Source organism: Onychostruthus taczanowskii, unplaced genomic scaffold, assembly GCF_017590055.1.
Source record: "Onychostruthus taczanowskii isolate IOZ18803 unplaced genomic scaffold, ASM1759005v1 scaffold15, whole genome shotgun sequence".
NCBI classification, from domain to species: Eukaryota; Metazoa; Chordata; class Aves; order Passeriformes; family Passeridae; genus Onychostruthus; species Onychostruthus taczanowskii.
In genome coordinates, this window is record NW_024498685.1 from 4,055,773 (window position 1) to 4,075,003 (window position 19,231).

Genomic DNA, 19,231 nt, shown 5'->3' on the forward strand with positions numbered 1-19,231 from the left:
CCACACTGAAGATCCCATTACCAAAATTCTGTTTTTTTTCTGTAGAGTGATCAACTCCTCCCTTAACCTGCTACTTGGTAGGTGCTGGTTTTTTCAGCATCACAAGATTTTGCAGTCCTCCAGTTGTTCCTGTATTTGAACTTCTTCCAAGCTACCAGTAAAGCCCATTGCAAGTTAAAAAGAAGAGGGGCTGACAAAAATTATCCAAGCCCTGTGGTGGAGTGCACAGAGTAATGTAACTGCTCCTACCACCATTGCCTCTGCTTGTAAATGGGATTTGCAGACAAAAGATCTTCTCTAACTCAGCAGCACCCATTTATTGTAATTGTAATGCTGTTTTCTGCTCTGCAGTATTTCAATTATGAAAGAGTCTGTTTTGAGAACTGTTTGCAAATATTTTCTCCACTATATTACAGAGCACTGTTCATGCTGATGGGGTTGTTTATAGAGCATCTGAAGCCTTGTTGGGGCTGGGAGCCCCACAGAGCCAGCCGTGCTCGTCTCCAGGTGCTTGGTGTCTCATGGCACTGGTGCTAGCACTCGACTTGCTTCAGTAATTTCAGCATTAGCTGGCAGTCTGGAAAAGTGGAACTCACCTTGCACATTCTCTTTTTGACCCAAAATTGCAGGCCTGGAGTTGAAAGTCTCCGTCTCTGGGAAGCTGCACTCCTTGTTCTTGTCACATTGTATCTCTGCACTTATATTTTCCTTATCTTTACTCCCTCTTCCTGCCTCTGGCACAGGAAAATTATCTGGAGTCTGTGTAATAAGCAATAGAACAGTGTAAGTAAAAAGTGCACTATGTTCTTCTGTTGAGAATTATGTTCTGTAGTGTCTGTGTTTCCCCTCAGACAGTCAGACCCTTTTTGCAGTGCCTGGTTTGTGTGTGGCCCTGCAGCCTCTGTTAGCTGGCTGCCTGCATTTGGTGGCTGTGTTGAGGCAGTGGAGAAGCTGCTGGCTGTGGGACAGGCAGCCTCAGGTGGACACGGTGGCAGAGCATACCCAGGTATCACAGAAAACTGCTGCTGTGTCTGAGCTGTTTCCCCATCCTCACAGACACCAGCTCCTCACAGACTGCTCTGGTTGTAGACCAATCTCCATAATTAGAGAGAAGGAAGTAGTAGCTGTAATACCCTGAGCAGAATTTGATGGTTCAGGGTATTTTTGGCCACTGGCTTGACCTGGAAAGATGAATTACCACTCTGTAAATTTCCATGTCAGGAAGTAGGCAGACCAGCAGCTGTGGTATTCTCACTACAAGCTTTCATGATTTCCCACAGGTACCCCTCACTGAGTGCCTGCTCTCCCAGTGAGTGTGGGTGGATCCATCCTCCCCTGGTTACAGAAAACCCAAGCTACTCAGGAGGCTTCACAATCCAATGGCAGCACAGCCAAGAGTACAGAAGATAAAAATATTATTTCTGCCTAGTGCTCAGTGAGCAGATCAATAGGGAATTAATAAGGAAATTGTGTCGATAAGGACACAGCTTGCTACCTGGGAGCTCCTGGGAGACAGGAAAGGGAGAGCTGCACTGCCTCAGTGGGTGATGGCTCATCTCCTATTGCAGCTTTGTGCCAAATGACAGTGCAGCCCTGCTTGATCTCTGGTGAATGAGTTTAATTGTTTAGTAAACAAAAAGTGATCTTGTCAGTCTGCACGCTGCTGCTTGAACTGTGAACAATTTGCCATTCCACCAACTCCACCAACATAAGGAGGTGCTTCCATGCACTCCTGCTCTGCCTGAAGTGCTGGTTGCCATGTGTCTGCTCAGCAAAGCAACACCTTCCTTCTGGGAAGTTGTAACTGTGGGAAAGAATGCTGAAGTGCACACAGGTTACCTAGTGAAATAGTAGCAATTGATACTGAATCCTGGGAAAGCTGATCCCCAATGTTTTAACTGCTCCCTTTCCTGCTTTCTGAGACAGGTGGGATTTGCTGCTGGCAAATGTTGGTGTACCTCTGTTAGCTTCAGGGCAGAAAAGTGGTGAAGGAGAATAAGGTGTTTTCTCTGACAGTGGAACTGCAGGGCAGGTTTCCAAGGCAAACTTGGCAGTCAGTCCCAACAACCACCATTGCAGGTGGCCCATCAGAAAACTCATTCCTCAGCCCAGCCCAGAGGCCAGTGACACAACACCCTGACCTAACCGGACTTGAGTAATTAGTGCAATCTAATTATGTTCTCCAAGAGTGGGGGAAATAAACACTGAAATGAAATGCAGGAATGGAGAATGACATTTGAATTGGAGATGGGGAGAATGACAAGAACAAAAAATCTTTATATGAAGGAAAAGCACTTCCTATATGTTAGTTCCTAAAAGGGGAATGGAAATGGAGCCCTTCAGAGATGAGTTACCTGTAAAACAGCCCCGACAAACAGCTGGTGTTCAGCAATTGTAGAGTGGGTTATAAACCTTTCAGCTTACCTACAGTAAAACAAGAAAAACACACTGCTGGGTTAGAGTGCTTCACTGGTTTGCCTGACATATGGTAGTGACCCCAGGAGATCCTTGGGGTTTTTTTCTTCAGAAAGTAAAGGCCAGAAATAGTCCATCTGCGATGTGAGTCGACCACGGCTATTCTGAAAGCTGGCCTTAATGTTCTTGCTGCTGCTTCTGCTGCAGATTTGTGGCTGTTGTTAGGAATTCTGGAGAACTTCTGCTCCTGGAGATCAAACAGTGCTGATCTTACCTGAAAGTTATCTCACCACTTGTCTCCCATTTGTAAGTGAGGATATGAGGTCGTACAACATCACTCAAATATGAAGAACAACTCTAATGTGCTAATGAAGATGTTTTGTTTTGTTTGGTAACAAAAGTTACCAAGCTTTTGTCCTGCTTCTCCTCAGCCTTGTGTGCTTGATGTTACTGTTGAGAGTGTTATATTGCCCTTCAGCAATGCACATGGGCTGACATGCCGAGAGAGAAAAACAGCAGAGCCTTAAAACCCAATTGGTGAACATTTGTTATCAATTAAATCAATCTCCTTTTAATAATGGAGGGGAGAAAAATGATTCACCTTACCTCCTACAATTGCACTCATTCAACATTTTAATTCCCAAAACAGTTCTTACCATCCCTCTCTGTGTTTGTTTCCAGGGCAGTGCTTCCCATGGAAGGCAGATCAATGTGAGCATCAGTGGGTGGGGCTGAAGGAGGTTGCTGAGTTCCTTGCTGGAGTTGGGTGGATAAACATGCTAATAGTAGTTCTGTGCTACCCAAGCTACATTTCTGTGTCTGGAAAAAGGTCATCATCTTAAAATTCATGTTTACCTTCTGGATGTTAAAACCTACCTGACATTAGAGAGTCTTGCAGGAGGTGTCCACCTTGTGCAATGTGATACTGTGGATTTATTTACATAAATGCACTGGTGAGTGTACCTGAGAGTGCACACACTTCTGCAGTGTGCCTCTGTGTCTGTACACATCCATCAACAGGTTCCTAGCCACAAGCAACCAAGCACAATCAACTATAACAGAAAGTATTCTTTAAAGCAGTGCCCAAAGTAACATTGCAGCTATTTTCCTCCAATGAGTAAGGTTAAGGAGGAAGTAAGGAAGCTTACATAGCACAGATAGTGCTGAATTTAGGGTCCAATTTTGGAAGTCCCCTTGGACTTCCCCGCCAAAGGCTGCTGACCAAACAGAGCAGGAAGGAGACCAGCCTGCCATGCAAACCTTCATTCCCCCTTCATCCCCCTTCATTCCAGCATGCCATGCAAACCTTCATTCCCCCTTCATTCCAGCCTGCCATGCAAACCTTCATTCCCCCTTGTGGCATCTTCTGGAGGAGGGAGCCTCTGGACAGCAAGTAGGAACTCTTGGACTGGTTTTCTTTGCAGTTCAGGGAGCTGTCCTGCTGTTCAGCTGTGAGAGAGGAGAGTGTGGGCCAGGAGGCAGGGAAACCAGTATGGAAACACTTGGTCCTGCAGCTTGTGTGGTCTGGCTCTTGCAGGGCTTGCAAGTAATACATCTTAGGGCATTGCATACAGCCTGGAAATGGAGAATGCTGGTTTGTGGCATCAGTAAGGATCAGGAAATCATGTTTAGTACTCAGACACAGGCTAGATGGAGAAGGGAAAACAGTGTAAGCAGCTTATCTGTATCCCTCATTTGAGGGAACAAAACTCGTTCATGGCATCGCTGGAATGGGTAGAAAAGGAAAAAAGCAAGGCTGTTCTTTCACCTCACTGCACTTTAGAAATAAAGCCCTAATGCTGTAAGGGAGACTCAGGTTTCTTCCTAAGCTTTCCCACATACCTTCCTGCTGGGTTTTTATATATCTTAAATCAACGGTATCTGGGGTTGTTTAAATTCTGTTAAATTGCACTCTCCATGCAGTCAAAAAAAAAAGTGTTCTTACAGCCCTTTATGTGTGTGTGTCAATGTATTTGCCTTGAAAATGCCTCTCAGTGTGGACTGCAGGTGGCCTTGGATACCATCTGTGATTTATTTCTGGGAAGAATTAAAATACCAGCACCATTTGTTAGCCTGTTTTTACAGTGAGTAAAAAATGTGCAGTGCTGCTTTGCTGTGGCTGCTTTTGCTCCCGAAACCATGAGTGCCCTTCTGACATTCTGTTATTACTTAGGTCAGGCCCTTGGAGCAAGCCTGGAACATCTTCATAGAGATTTCATGTAATACTCTGTGTTAGTGGATATTATGGGCTGGAGGTGGACCATGTCCAAGCAGTTGGGAATATCTTTGTGGTGTTCTGATTCGAGCTTTGACAGTGGGCTTGAGAAGTATTGCATAGGAAAGTGGTGGCTGTCCTGAAGCTGGACAGAATTGTTGAGTGTTTTAATGGTAATTGATGGCTGAAAGGGCTGCCTTGTAATTTGAATCAGAGACTTAATAGCCTTTACAACACGTTGCATGGGACAATGGCCAAGTTACTTCAGCCAGTGTAATTTATTTGTTGAACCTGTTCTCTATAAAGCACGCTAATCCCTGCCTGTTTGAGGGCTGCTCCAGCTCTGCTCAGTTTTTCTGCTTTTTAGTGACAAAATAACAAACAATGCACAGGCTTTTATTTACTTGAAAACAAAGCTGGTAAAAGTGCAGCCTTGAGCCCTGATGCAGAGACAGTGTGTGTGCATTTAGAGCCGTAGGAGCTGGGTCTGCCTGCTGGGATGGACACATGGATGTGTCAGCCCTGGACACTGATGGTTGCAGGTGGTGGGATCCCTTCCTGCACTGTGGTGTCTTGTTGTGGGTGCAGGTCCTTTTGTGCTGCCAGGACTTGCTGGCTTTTCAAACACATCATCTTGGAGAAAAGCCCACATCATCTCTGAGGGTGACAACTCCATAGTCTTCCTCAGAACTGCATCAAAGCTCTGTCTTATTTATTGGGGACTGATAAAAAAAATCTGGGTAATGAGAAATGTTTTCTTACTGGGACAAGGCATCTATTTTGACTCTCCTGTGGGGTATGCAGAGAGAAACTTGTGACTGTGTTTTGCACGTGTACCTTTCACTTTTGGCTAATGATAACCTCAAATCCAAAGGTTGATTACTCATTCCCACAGCCACTGCTTTTTTCTTAACCTGCTGTTCTTGTTTTGATGAAAACTCTACAGTATGGGGCTGTACAGCTTCCCCTGGCACGGGGGTGATTTCACCCCCATCTGCTTTGGTGAGAGTATGTTGTTATTGTATCCCCTCATGCCACATTTGATTGAAGGGCTCACCTGATGGTCTCAGGTTTGCTGTGGCGTCCCTCAAGATTCTGTGGGCTCTGTGGAGGTGCCTGCATTGTTCACACTGTCTGTAAGTCAGGTATGTTGTGAATTATTAGTCCTTTGCTGGGCTTTGGGAGTGTTGAGATTTCTGGGATTTTCAGGACTTATGTGGATCCTGTATAAATTCTTTATATGAGAGAATAAGCAGACAGCCCTGTTTGATAACCTCGTGTTGACTCGTCACTTCAGGGAACATGCAAGTTTAGCAGGAAAGATTTTATTTATTTATGTTTAGCGGTGATATTGTTTGACTTATAAGCCTGTTTTTTCTCCTCAACTCTAACTCTCAGGCTTCTACCCCTGCCCAAGTTTGAAAATCTAATGAAAATTTATAAATTATAATATTGTTTAGTATGCTACTGGTTGATTATTTGAATGGCATGCATTTGGATATTGCTGTAGGTTGGGGGTATTTTTTCCTTAATGGATGTCAAGGTCAAAGAATTCACAAGGCTTTTTCAACGTACAGATTAAATCTATTCAGCCTCTCTATTTTTTTTCTTTTCATTTCTGTCCTGGAGAGGTTTTTCTCAATATCAGGGTGCTCTGCAATTCAGCCTGGGAGGCTCACCCTGCTGAGAGGGTTTGCTGGTGGCAGGGCACCTGTGGGCTGCTCTTCCTGGCTGATGGGCAGGGGGAGAAGCTGATGCCTCAGGTTTTAGCTTTTATGTTTTTCAGATTCTGGGCTGCTTTAGTGTGTACCTCTGAGCTTCATATTAGGGGATGGTAAGCTCTCTTCACAGAGTAGGGAGGCAAAACAATTCCTTCTCTAGCTGGGAACAAGGACAAATGAGCCAAATTTCAGGCCCAAGAGCATAAGCAATGTGACTGCAGAGAGAAAAACAAGAAGGATGGGACTTCATAAGCTGAAGCTATAATTGGACAATTAACTGCAATATGCAAATGGACCAGAATTTATAAAAGTGTGAGACCCCATGACTGGTCATCCATTTCGTGGCCATTTTGGGTTCATTTTGGGTGTACCCCTGGCTGGGTTCTGGTACTGCCCAAGGTGTATCCATTGAGGCCTTGTAATAAATCCCTACTTTAACTCTGCCTAACCTCTGTTCTAGGTCAGCCTTCACAAGGCATCAAAGCCATAGAGCCAGGACCGTACATCCTTCCAGTGATCCCTGGCTGTGATTCAGCACTTGCTATTTATAGCAGTCAGCCCCTGGAGATCCCAGGTTAGATCCAGGCGCTGCTGATCGGGCATGGCCCCGCACGGACTTCTCGGGCAGCTCCTCCCTCAGGAGCTGAGCCGGCCCGTGCAACAGGACCCACAGCGCTGCTCAGGGATGCCCTGTGAGCCCCCAGCACCAGGCTGGGATGGGATCACTCCCTGGCATCGTGTCAGGACCCCCTGGCAGCTGAGTGTGTGGAAATGGGTGTGATGGAATACCCAGCTCCGGGCTGTGCTGTGTAGAGCCGGGAGTCTCGCTGCTTTGTCACGCTTTCACTGAAGGAGATTATGCCTGAGGCTTTCAAAGGAACCTAAAAGCATTAGATCTCTCACTTGCCTGACTTTCAACAGGATTTCCAGGTGCTTTTTTAAATACAAAAAATACCAGCCTGCTATAAACCTTCTGCCAAGCTGAAGGGTGTTGCCTTTGAGGAAACATTGACGCAGCTACTAGAACTCTTCAGGAAAAAAAAGGCTGCTGCTTGATATTGCAGGACCACCTCTCCTTCCTTGAAAGAAGTTAAAATGTTGCAAATTGAAAACCTTTTTGCGGAAGACAGAGGATCTGCCATCCACATCTCCACATCATGTAGAGCAGCTCTTGAAACAAGGTGCCACCCCGTCATGAGACCATGACCTGAGTTGTTGCCAGTGCAGAATTGTTCTCAGAAGGATGACTGGTCTCAGAATTACATCAGATCATGTTTTAATTCAAACTGACATAGAGCTTTATTGAGAACTTACATAAATACATGAAAATGAGTGTGATGTAATATTAAAATTGGAAAATTGGCTTGAAATAGTATGCTGGAGTAAATATAAAATGGGCAGTATTAAAACTTGGCACAGATAGAAACGTTATTCATATAACATTCTTACTTTAGTTGGCAAAACAATGCCAATAATTACAGTATATATTGGAATGGGCAAAACGTGCCTTAAAAGCAAGTTGCCATGCTGCCAGCAAGTAATTGGGCCTTAGTAATTAAGGCCTGAGTCCCTGTGCTTGATGTGGCTGCAGGGAGGCCCATGGATGCTGAGCTTGGTGGTAGGGCTGGACAGGCACCAGGAGAGCCAAGAGTGGCTGTCAGGGAAGTGTCCTCTGGTATGGAGGAGGAGTGGTGAGAGCTGTGGCCCAGGCTCTTCAGGCTCCCCTCTCCTCTTGCCACAGTGAGGTAACACAGCCTGTTTTGTCAGGGCAGCACAGGGGCTGACTTACCACAGCTGCCTCAATGGTGGCGTGGTGTCTGTGAGTGCTAAGTTTAAATGCATTATTTCATCAAAAGATGTGTTAAAAAAAACAGGCACACTAGATCTCTCCAACTGAATAATTATTTTTTAAATTATTTTTCACTTATTATTTTAATTTACAGAAGAAATTAATATGCTTGGACTCCCTTTGAATATTATGCAAGATGATGCAGGCAGTTTTTTTGTCTTTCTGCTGCTCCTGCCATGGCATGGCTGTTGGGTTAATGATGACCAGAGTTGCTTACAAGTTTTATAATGATTATAAAAACTCATGTTGTAAGTCACTGGGAATGTGCTTTCAACAGGCTTATTGTCAACCTTTGGAGAGTGATGAAGGGCTGGGGCATTAGGAAGAGTCAACCTCATGTGACATGTTAGGGCTGTCCCAGCCCTGACAAGTGTCTCTGGGCTGCTTTCAATAGCCTCTTTTATCGTGCAGTGGTTGTGGGGGGGCTGCCCAAAGCCCTGAAAGATGACATTACAGCTTTTTCCCTGCTGTCCATGGTAGTTTTCCAGGCTAATTACATGCTAGTCTGGCCCCATCCCCTGGTGCTTGCTATCCACACAGCAATGGGTGTACAAAAACCACATAATGCTCCTAAGAGCAAGCGGGTAGTTGTCACACTAATGCCTTCCTCCCCTCAATACCCCTGGCACCAGACCAGGCATGACTGTGAGCAGAGCTTGCCACTTGTTTAAGCGGTCTCTCTCAATCTGAATTGAAAGAATTAAAATTCCTGGTGGATCATAGTTGCAGTCATGACAACAAATTTCATCCCTTTCTCTTCTTTCTGCAATTGTCTTGTAATTCAGACACAGAGCCAAACAAAGCCCTTCAAATTTTTTTTAAAACCCTCATGTTTCAGGTAATAGCGGCATTAAATGAAAAAGCAGAATAAATGGTCATTAGCGTTTTGATGACTGTCTATGTTTTATGCCTGGTTTTGTCTTGATAAACTGGGAATCTCTTGATTGTGCAAGTCAGTAGGGCTTTTGTTCAGTGGTATTAGAGGGAATTTTGGTAACCTAAAAGAAGTGGGGATAATTACTAACAGGAGTTCTTGTGCAGTCTATACCTGTAATAGTTAAAGGGAAGGCTGCTGAAATTTATTCTGACAATTGCAGATACAGCATTGGAGGAACCGTTTGAATTATTCATTCTACAACAAGGAAACAACCCACTTGTCTTCTCTTTAGAAATGAAATCTCCATCTGCTTTAAAATATACTTTCATGGATTGCTTTCCCATAATTTTGCTATTTCAAGACTTCTATTATAATTATCCTTCAATGTAGATTTTTAAAGAAAATTATTCTGATTTCTAAAGGAAAGGATAAACTGATTTCTTACATGAACTGCTACTTGTAGAATAAGTTTAATGAAATTCAGCTTTCTTTCATAAATAATGCAGCACTTGCATTTGATTAGGTGAAGCCTAGAGGAATTTCTACCTAATCAGATGCATAGCAAGAAGATATTGCTTGCAGACTGTTAGCATTATCAGTGGTGGTGGCAAGGAAAACAGCCCTATATATGTCCAGATAGAAAGCTTTGTTTCTTAAGAGAAGTTGTAAAACAAGCTAGATATGTTCCGACAATTGTCTCTTGCACCTCAGTTTATTCAGAGTGATGGTTTATAAAATAAAGTCTGGATTCTGAGTATTGTCATTATTGTGGCACGAAGAGACTCCAGGTTCCTTGGAGACCTTCCTGCCTTGGTATGTGTTTCTAACCCTTCTATGAAGTAAATACACTTTTCATATGAATGAAGAATGAGGAAGAGACAATGTTTGCGTTAGAGAACTTAAAATCAATACAAGTTAAAGCTGAATATCAGGATTTGTTGAGATCAATTCCAGAAGTCTTGATAAACAGCGCAAATCTCCTGACAACTTCAAAACAGGAGAAGTACATGTATATCCCTCCATTACAACAAATCACCTGCAGCAAAAGCAAATAAGTTTGGTGTAGCTGCAAGTCTTGCAGAACCATTTTGAAAGTTCTTGTGTAAATGTTGCATCATTTGGTAACTTGTGGTCAGGTTTTATGCTCCTATGTAAATCCTGCCACAAGACTGTTCTGCTGTGTTTTTACTCCCAGGGAACTGTTGTTAGCAGCAGTGGGTGTGCCTGAACAAAGGGTAGTTTAAATAGGGCTGCTAGTCCTTTATTCAACATCCATATTGATAAATTTAAAAATTATCTGGTCCACATTCTTTAGCCCTGAGGTCAACTGGCATAAACTGGCCTGGAGGTATTCAGTAAATGTTTGTATCCTCTGAGAGACAGTGGCCAAGTCCAAGTTGGCTTTTGGGACCAACCCCTGATCTGGGCTCAGGCCTGGACCACTTCTGGGAACTATTTGAGGGTGGTGTGAAAGCAGCGTGAACAGAAAGAGGGCAGGTTTAGATGGGATTTTAGGAAGAAATTCTTTACTGCAAGAATGTTGAGGCACTGGAACACATTGTTCATAGGAGCTGTGGATGCCCCATTCCTGAAAGTGTCCAGGGCCTCGTCAGATGGGGCTTTCAATAACCTGGTCTAGCAGAAGGAATCCCTGCCCATAGTGGATGGGCATTGGAACAGGTGGTCTTTAAGGTCTTCACACCCCAAAACATTCAGTGATTCAATGATTTCTGTAACAGCATGGATGGTCATGGGCTCAGACTCTGGCTCTGGTTATCTTACCAGAGGCAATGATCTCTTAGGCTTGGTTGTTCTGCTGAACTCAGTTGAGTGGCAGCTTGCTCTACACCATAATAAAGTAACACTCCAAATAAAATATATGGAAAGAAATAAAAGAGCTGAACCCTAGCAGCAAAGCCCAGCACCACTACCTTATCTCACTGTGGTCAGAATTTCTCGTGACTTTTGTTCAGACATGTAAAATTGCAGATCTCCTAAGTTCTTCAGGACAGATGCTAAGCAGGTAATTTGTGATTGCTGAGGTTCTGGGGTTTCACTCACATTTCTTGGAAAGGGCAATGAGATGTAATGAATAAATGTAAAACACAAGAAATAGAGCCCAGGATACATGGGAGACGTGTTTGCATCCTGTGATCTGCTGTTGAGAGGTTTTAGCGCTGAGCTCAGAAGTGTATTTATGGAGCTGCTGGTCAGAATTGTGCAATTTAAAGGTGAAATCCGTTCCCTTTTTTAATCTTGAGTTTTCATTCCACTCCAAATTGGTGCAAGCAAATCTCCTGGGCCTAAATGCCATAGGAGCACTAAAGGCCAAGAACAGAATTAATTTCTGAAAGTTTGAGAGAAAAACCATCAGGTTTAGGGCTGTAAAATGTTAATCTGTTTCTGACTTTCCCGAGAATTGTCTGAAATCCTTTTGCCCACTCGTAACTCAAGTGACTTCATGTCAAATATTGTAGCTGTTTTATGTGTGAGTACTGACAGAAGTAGTGCGCACTTTTAGCATCGCCATCTGGTAAAAAAGGCTGAAAAAATTAAGTCCTAGACCTTTTTCTTGGTCCAAAACTATGTCAAAATCCCTTGGAGGAAATGGGAAAGAAGACTGAGCCCGTGGTCATTTGCCCTAGGATGTTCTTTGTTTGAGATTCTGGTCAAGGTATCACAGAGCTGCATCCCAAGTGCTGAAGAGCAAGCCAGCTTGGCCCTTTCCATTCCTCCCCTGCTGTTGCTCTGGAAACATTTCTCCCAGCCTGCTGCACCTGGGGAGACTTAGACTAGGTGACAGATGGATTTGAGGGCCAAGGTCATGACTCCACACTACACCCTCATCATCATCTTTTCTTTTACTGGTGCTTCTCCAAGCACAGGAAGGCTCTCAGACCCCGAAATGCATCAGGCTCACTGAAGGAAAGTGATCCTGTTTCTGTGTTAACTGCAGCTCTCACCACAAATTCACTACTCTTCGCTCCTCTGTGACAAGTTCAGCTAGGGGTCTCTTCACAAGTCACTTGAGCAGTGATGCAGGTGGTGGGGGTGAGTGTGGACACGGGGCAGTGCACCTGAGGGCTTGTAGCCCAGGTGGTGACCTCTGAGGGACGGGATGTTCACCTGTGTGGGAGGGATATTGGCACTCCATAGTCATTTTTTGCTATGAGTGATGGTCACTACATTTATTACCTGTTATTATAACAGGCCAGTTTTTAAAAACACGTGGCTGTATCCCTGAACAATTTCTCATCAAATGTGTGGCTTTGCAGTCCTTGTTTGCTAGGTGAAAAAAGGACTTGGGCTTTTGTCTTACTTAATGGGAGGAAACATCCTGATTTTGTTAGTGGTGCATGCCCATTTCTCCCAGGGTTCCCTTGAATGCTTCCAGCTTCACCGCCAAATAAGACCTTGCCAAAATAATTTATGAGCTGTGGAGTGAAAAAGTGACTGATACAAATGTTGCAGCAGTGTATAAAATGCTAAATTATTCATGGTACTTAAGCACAGAAAATCCTAGGGCTGAACTGACATAGTGAAAAACTCCAGGCAAAAAAAAAAAAACAAAAAAACAAACCCAAACGGCACAGTGGAAAATCTTGGATTAAAAACAATTGCAAACTTTAGTCAGGCTATACTACAGACTCTTAATCCCTTCTACCTTTAAATGCCCCTTCTCATGCTGTACCCTGTGCTTTCATGGCCAACTACTTTTAATGTCATTTTCCACATCACTTTCCCATGATCAGGGACCTAAGGCAAAGAACTGTCAGATGACTTGGTCTCAGAGCCTGAGACCTTCTCACACAGCTGGTCTCCAGGGTGTCTGTCAAAAATTTATTTCCTTGTCATAATGACCCTCAGTTTTTGCCTCCCTGTCACACAAAGGGTCCTGGATGCTTTCATCAAGCCCTGGATCACTTCCACCTCTGGAGTTTTCTGGCGAAAGACCTACAAACTGAATTATTAATGTAGCAGCAGAATTTTGAAAATTTAAACTGCTGAATGGACCATGACCTGCTACCTCATTTGTGGAGAATTTTAACAGAGATGCATTGGGCTCAATGATGTAACTGAAACAGGCAGATGTGAAGATCAACAGGTCAGATAAAAGGAGAACCAAATACTACAGGAAGCTTAGAGAATTCATGCTCTTAAGCAGTCTGGTTCCAGATTCTTTTACCATTTTGCTTGGTCCTGAAAGCATTGTTCAACAGCTGATTTCAGGTTTCCTTTTGCACTTTTTTATCAGTTTTATTGTGAAAAAAAATTTCAAAAACCCAACAAATAATTTTCAACAGTGTTGTGTTGGATTCTGTGTATATCAAAACCTATTTCCAATGGAAACATTTTTTGACAAGGCAGTTCTTGCTTGTTGCAAAAGCATTTTGAATAAAATCATTCAGGCTGCTTTAGTCACTATATCTTTTGCTTGAGGGGTACGATAGGTTTTCAATTTCTTCCATTTCAAACATTTGTCTCCAAATGTTCCATTTTGCCCTGGAGATATATAGGAACAATAGGAAATCTGATGGGGAATTGAAAAGGGTCCTCAGGATCCCATCTGACCTGCAGCAAATTAAGGGAAAACAGGGGTTTTTGGCTGACATTTTTCCCTTTATTGAGTGCCAAACAGCATTGGTGGCAGAGTCAGTGACATCAGCTTTATTTGTCAATTAATGAGCATCTGTAATTTGCTGTTTTATTTTTGCCAGGCTGTACCCTCGTCACGCAAGTGCTCTCAACAACCTGGGGACGTTGACCAAAGATGTGGTGGAGGCTAAGGACTACTATAGACGGGCCCTTCAGCTCAACCCCCAGCACAATCGAGCACTCTTCAACCTCGGCAACCTGCTCAAGTAAGTGGAGTGCAGGTGTGGCACCAAGAAAATTCACATTGCCCCTACACACATCACCAAAGTAGGTTTTTTTCTGCCAGCTGGTGAAGAAATGGTGTCATTTCTTAGTGCCATCCAAAAGTGCTGGCACAAAGGTGAGGTTTACTGTGGATATCCCTGTGCTGTGTGCCACATGGCTGCAGGTGCTGTTCACGGGTGTGTTCCATTGTAGGAAATTCATTTGTTCCAGGCATCAGAAATGAGTTGCCTAAACCCAGCTAGGCAACTGAGATCCCCTTGCTGGTGGAGATGTGTGAACATTTCTAGGAGAGGAAGTATTGTTCAAAGGTAGGCATCAGATGCTGAGCTAATAAATAATACATATCCAAAAAATCCCTCCCTTCAAGTTCCCACTTCTCCTCATTAGCTGTATATGTATTGTTGTATAGTTTAGGCATAAGCAACTTGAGTAGCAGAGTTCATTCCCTTGCAGAGCAGGTAGGTCTGGATTTGAGGGGAAGGCTGGTTTACATTCCTGGATTGTTAAAAACAAGTTGATGAGCTCATTACTTCACTTGCTGTTGTTTGGAGTGTCAGCCTCTAGCAAGGAGAATAGCAGACAATCATAATCATGCAAATTAATTTGACTAACCACATCTAAAGACTAAACTTAGATCTTACAAGAAGCCAGTATGATATGATCTGCAAAGGGTTCAATTAAAAAAAGTAAAATATCTCTGTTTAGCACCAGCAAAAAGGTCCTTGGTTTTGTGAAGATATTGCAGTGTATTTGCTGACAGAACTGCATAAACTACAGCAGTAAAAGTAAATTTTTCTGATATGAACTGCCCTTATTTTGCTGATAATAGGTCTTGGTAAATCTTTCAGAGCAGACAGGCTTAGTGTGGGACTGGTTTTAAAGTGGCACTGTGTCATTAAAACTTGGTCTTTCTGGTCCTGAAATGTAACTTTAACTGTGGATTTGTATAAAGGATGTTAAGTGGGCTGCTGAAGTTCTGCCTGGTCTGTTCAGAAGCAGAGAAATTATCAGAATAATATTACGAGTGGTTTGAGGTTAGAATATGGGAAATGAGTAATCTTAAATAGAAAGTAGGTAAGTGCTTTACTGGAAATACAAGGAAGGAAAGTGGTACAGTCTTGTTACAAGAGAAAATAAAGGTCTTTGTATTATTCGTCAAATTTGGTTGATTGAAATTAATTTTAGGTGGCAATGGTGTTTAAAAATACATACTGTCTTTTAAATCCATCATTTGTACCTTAGTTATTATTTGGGTTTTTTAAAAATATAAAATATTAATACAAAGGATCTAAGCCAGAAGAAGCACTGGGACATTCCTTGTCAATTATGCTTAAATCTGGCCTGTCAAAGGGCTCTTATGACCCAGCAGATGGATAAAATCTGGACTTGTTGCACTGGAAAAGCACAAAGGAGACATGTTGGAAAATGTCTTAGAAATGCTGTTTGTTTTCTGTGCAATATGTCATGTTTTTCACATTGTGATACCTAAGATACTGTGTGTCCTGTTGGATTGTTTGTGCTCTGCATCCTTCTGTGGTGCCACATTTTGCAGCATGTTAAATGTGTGTGATGCTTGTGCTAAACTTGTCAAAAGGAAGCACTCAGGATCCTCCTGCCCTTTCCCACTTCCATTTGCTCCTATTTTCTAAACTTCCTTTAGGCTTCCAAAACAATGGAGTGCATCTGGACACAGCAGTAGTGTTAATTGTATTGGAAGCTGAGTGCCCTAATCTCCCTGCTCAATTTAAAAAAAACTGCTAAAAAATAGATGCAGTTCACAGTGCAGGACTTAGCACATATGTAAAGCAGGTGCTGCGTGGGCAGATCCTGTATGAATGTCTCCCCCAAAACAGGAACCCAAACTCTTTGGCCAGCACCTTTCCTAGATGGTCCAGCAGCTTAGCAAAGAACATCAGCCATGCTGGAACATGAGGTAACTTGTGAGATGATCAGACAGGTACAAGACAGAGATTTCATTTTTCCCCTTCCTACAACCATGTATTTATTTATATTTTCTACCTGTCCCTACAATTATCCTTTCATCTGTATATATAAATGTGCATATATATGGCAGCCAGTACTCTGCAGACACTAAATGCTAGTATAATATGGGTAATAAATGAAATAAAATGGAAATCTGCAGAATATTACAGACAGATATTACTTTCTGGCTGTGTTATGAGACATTATGAAGAATGTTTTGATTTTGAAACATATGTCAGAGAGAAGATAGATGCAATTTAAATAAATAAATAAATGCAATTATTGCAGGCAATAAAAGCATTTTCTGTCCTCTTTACAAAGGCTTCAGAGCATGGGGCGGATCAGGAAGAGACAGATGTGCAACACTTAAGGCATGTCCAGTAACAGCACTGCTTGTACTGGGACATGGAATGGAATTGTCTGGCATGGGGGACTCCCAGTTGAATTCTGCTGAGTTCCTTGTACCCATCCCTGCTCATGGTGTGTAAATATGATGGCAGATTCTTGATTTCATCTCCTCTGGAGTACTGAGAGAAGGGAAGTCCAGGATTTTGGAAGGATGAGTTTGTCATTGCCATGTGGAAATCTGCCCTTCATTATTCCATGCAAATAAGCTATTTAAGCACCATTGCTTGTGATTTAAACTTGAGTAAAAACAGTTTTAAGGACACAGGATGGAATTTATAAGTTATTTTCTGTGGAAGGCATAGATGAAAAATGATGTTTCCATTTTCTGTTTGCACATAAAGAAGACAGCTATGTGCTGGAAGATGAATGTTCTCAGGAAGTATTGCAGGGTAATGGCTGAATAAACCTCTGGTTTTGTTTACATATCCTAAAATAAAGTTGTATGTCATCATTTTTGTGCCTAATATAAATATTGGAGAGCAGATAATTAAACAATGCCGCCAGATTTCTTACTTAAAATAGAGCTAGAAGATGATCTACCTAAAAGTAGGAAATCTCTCTGCTTTCATAGTCTGTGTGATCAGTAGCACACAGCAGCCTGATGCTGCTTTCTTGTGCTTTGAGTATTTGACCTCTCTGTATAAATTCAGGTTCGTTGAGATACAGATAGATATTGTTCAGAATACCTCATGAATTTATAGGCTGTGGGTATTTCTGTAAAGAGACAATAAATAATATATTATGAACATTTGAAATAAATATCAATCTCAGCTTTCTGTTCCAGGCATAATGGACAAGACCTTCTTATTTGTGGTACTGTATCAATCCACACCTACAGCACTGCAATATCCAGTACACTGCTCCTTATGAAGAAAGGCTTCACATGCTTTGAGAGTGTTATGGCTTCATTTTCAAAAGGAAAATGAAATGCCTAGAAACAATCTCCACTGAATCTTGAGTTTACTCAAAGGACTGATTTTCTTCTGGATGTGGAGAAACATACAATGTGTCCCGAGTGTTTGTTGTTGTGATTTAGTTCCAGTTGAGCTAACTCATTTATTCAGAAGAGGAAGGACTGTCTGCCCTCTCTGATACAGACTTCTAGATATGATTGTGCTGACACAGGCTTGTGGAACTGTCTGGAATAGATAGATAGATAGATAGATAGATAGATAGATAGATAGATAGATAGATAGACAGATAGATGTTTTTCTGTCTGAAAAACATCAGATAGAAATTACATGTATTGAGATTTAAGACTTTTTAGCTAGTGAAACATTCCTTCCTTTCCTTCAGAAGCAAATTGAGTGGTGATGTTCAGTGGTACTGCATCCTGAATGGTCTCTGCAGGATACTCTGTGTCTCATGAAGTGCTGCAGTTATTCCTCAGTATCACAATATACACTGGAGACTCTGGTTAAAAACCCCCACAAACTCTTAAGTTCATAAAAATAACTCTAAGTTATTTTTTCAATTTTTGATTGAAAAAATAACAGGTTGTTATTACAACCTAGGGTCTCTAGAGATGATTTGGAGATCAAGCTAGCTGCTCAGACCAAGTCTGATTGGATCAGATTGTTCAGCACTGTGTCCAGCTGAATCTTGGATCCCTCCAAGGACAGAGATGCCACAATCTCTCTGTATGACCTGTTCCAGTGTTTGACCACCCTTGTGGTGAAAAATACTTTTCCTGATATCTAATCAGGATGTCCCATGTTCCTACTCTGGCATCTGTTGCCTCTTGTCCTGTCATTGTGCACCTCTGCAAGAGTTTGGCTCTGGCTTTTCTGTATCCTTGTAAAAATTTGTTCCGAACAGTTGTGGAGCCTTTGTTGATTTATGTGTTTCTGGCTTTAGTACAGTCTCAATAACTTCACAAAATGAAAGATGAAAGTTTCCAAGTCCTTTAGAGCACTAATTCCTAGGTTGCTCTCTGTTGCACGTGAATTTGCTCCAGTGCTAGCAGCCCTGTGCAGGTTGCCAGACTTTGGCAGGGTGGTTTAACCTGGTGCTTCTCCAACTTGCAAAAATAGGGGAGACATGCTCTCAGTGGAAAGAGCTGTTCCTTGTTTTCAGCTTGAGCATGCTGTTTGTAAAGGCAAGGCTGTGATCGCAGGTGGGAGAGGGAGTCAAGAGAAGGCATTATAAAACAGGGTAATTTGGGTAAAAAGTTGGAATAAGTGGTCACAGATTGCTCCTGTCAGTTGAATTTGTTCTTCTCTCTATCACAGTGAAGACGTACTTTACCTAACTATTCCTGCTCCAGATCCCCAGTTCATGGTAAATTAGTGTATTGGACTGCTCTTTCAATGCTTTGTGCCCTCCCAAATTGCAGGAGATTTTTATATGAGATGGCCTTGATCCTGCAAACTGTTGGCCTTGAGCCAGGAAAGCACTTCAACCAGTAATTAATTTTCAACTTGCATGCATAAAAGTTAAGTACACGTTTAAGTGCTTGGCCAGAGGATTTGGTATCTTGCAGGCCTAAGCCCTCTGAGAAACTACTGGATCTGCTTTTTTTAATGTCATTCAGTCTGTCACATAAAAAGATGCCATAATCTTTCCCTCTGTACCTCCACTTTCAGGAGACAAACATTGTTCTTGGATGAAATGGAGAAAAAAAAGAGGCCATTTTGGAATAAAAGAGTAATTAAGAGGGCTGCCCCATGTTCAGAGTGAATGCTTGTGGTTAATGGGAACTTTTACTGCTGTTGAGTGGATCACTTAATCCTTTTATTTCTGTAGCGGGCATTTCCTATACTTTCTGCCAAACATCAATACCTTTATTAAGCAGTCATCTGGTTTTGATTCATAAAAATGTGTTATGAAACTCCAGCCAAGGGATCCCAAAGTTTTATAAATTGACAAGCTAGCTAGACTTT

The 19,231-nt window shown here is 42.4% G+C and overlaps 1 protein-coding gene across 4 annotated transcripts in view; it reads left to right on the forward strand.

Annotated features, from left to right (window-relative positions):
- TMTC1 (transmembrane O-mannosyltransferase targeting cadherins 1) overlaps positions 1-19,231 on the forward strand; it is a 137,563-nt gene that overhangs the window by 98,401 nt on the left and 19,931 nt on the right. For all 4 annotated transcript variants that reach the window (XM_041398548.1, XM_041398551.1, XM_041398550.1 and 1 more), the window contains one exon: positions 13,796-13,939. In XM_041398548.1, the coding sequence (XP_041254482.1) occupies positions 13,796-13,939 (144 nt within the window). The remainder of the gene's footprint in view (positions 1-13,795; positions 13,940-19,231) is intronic.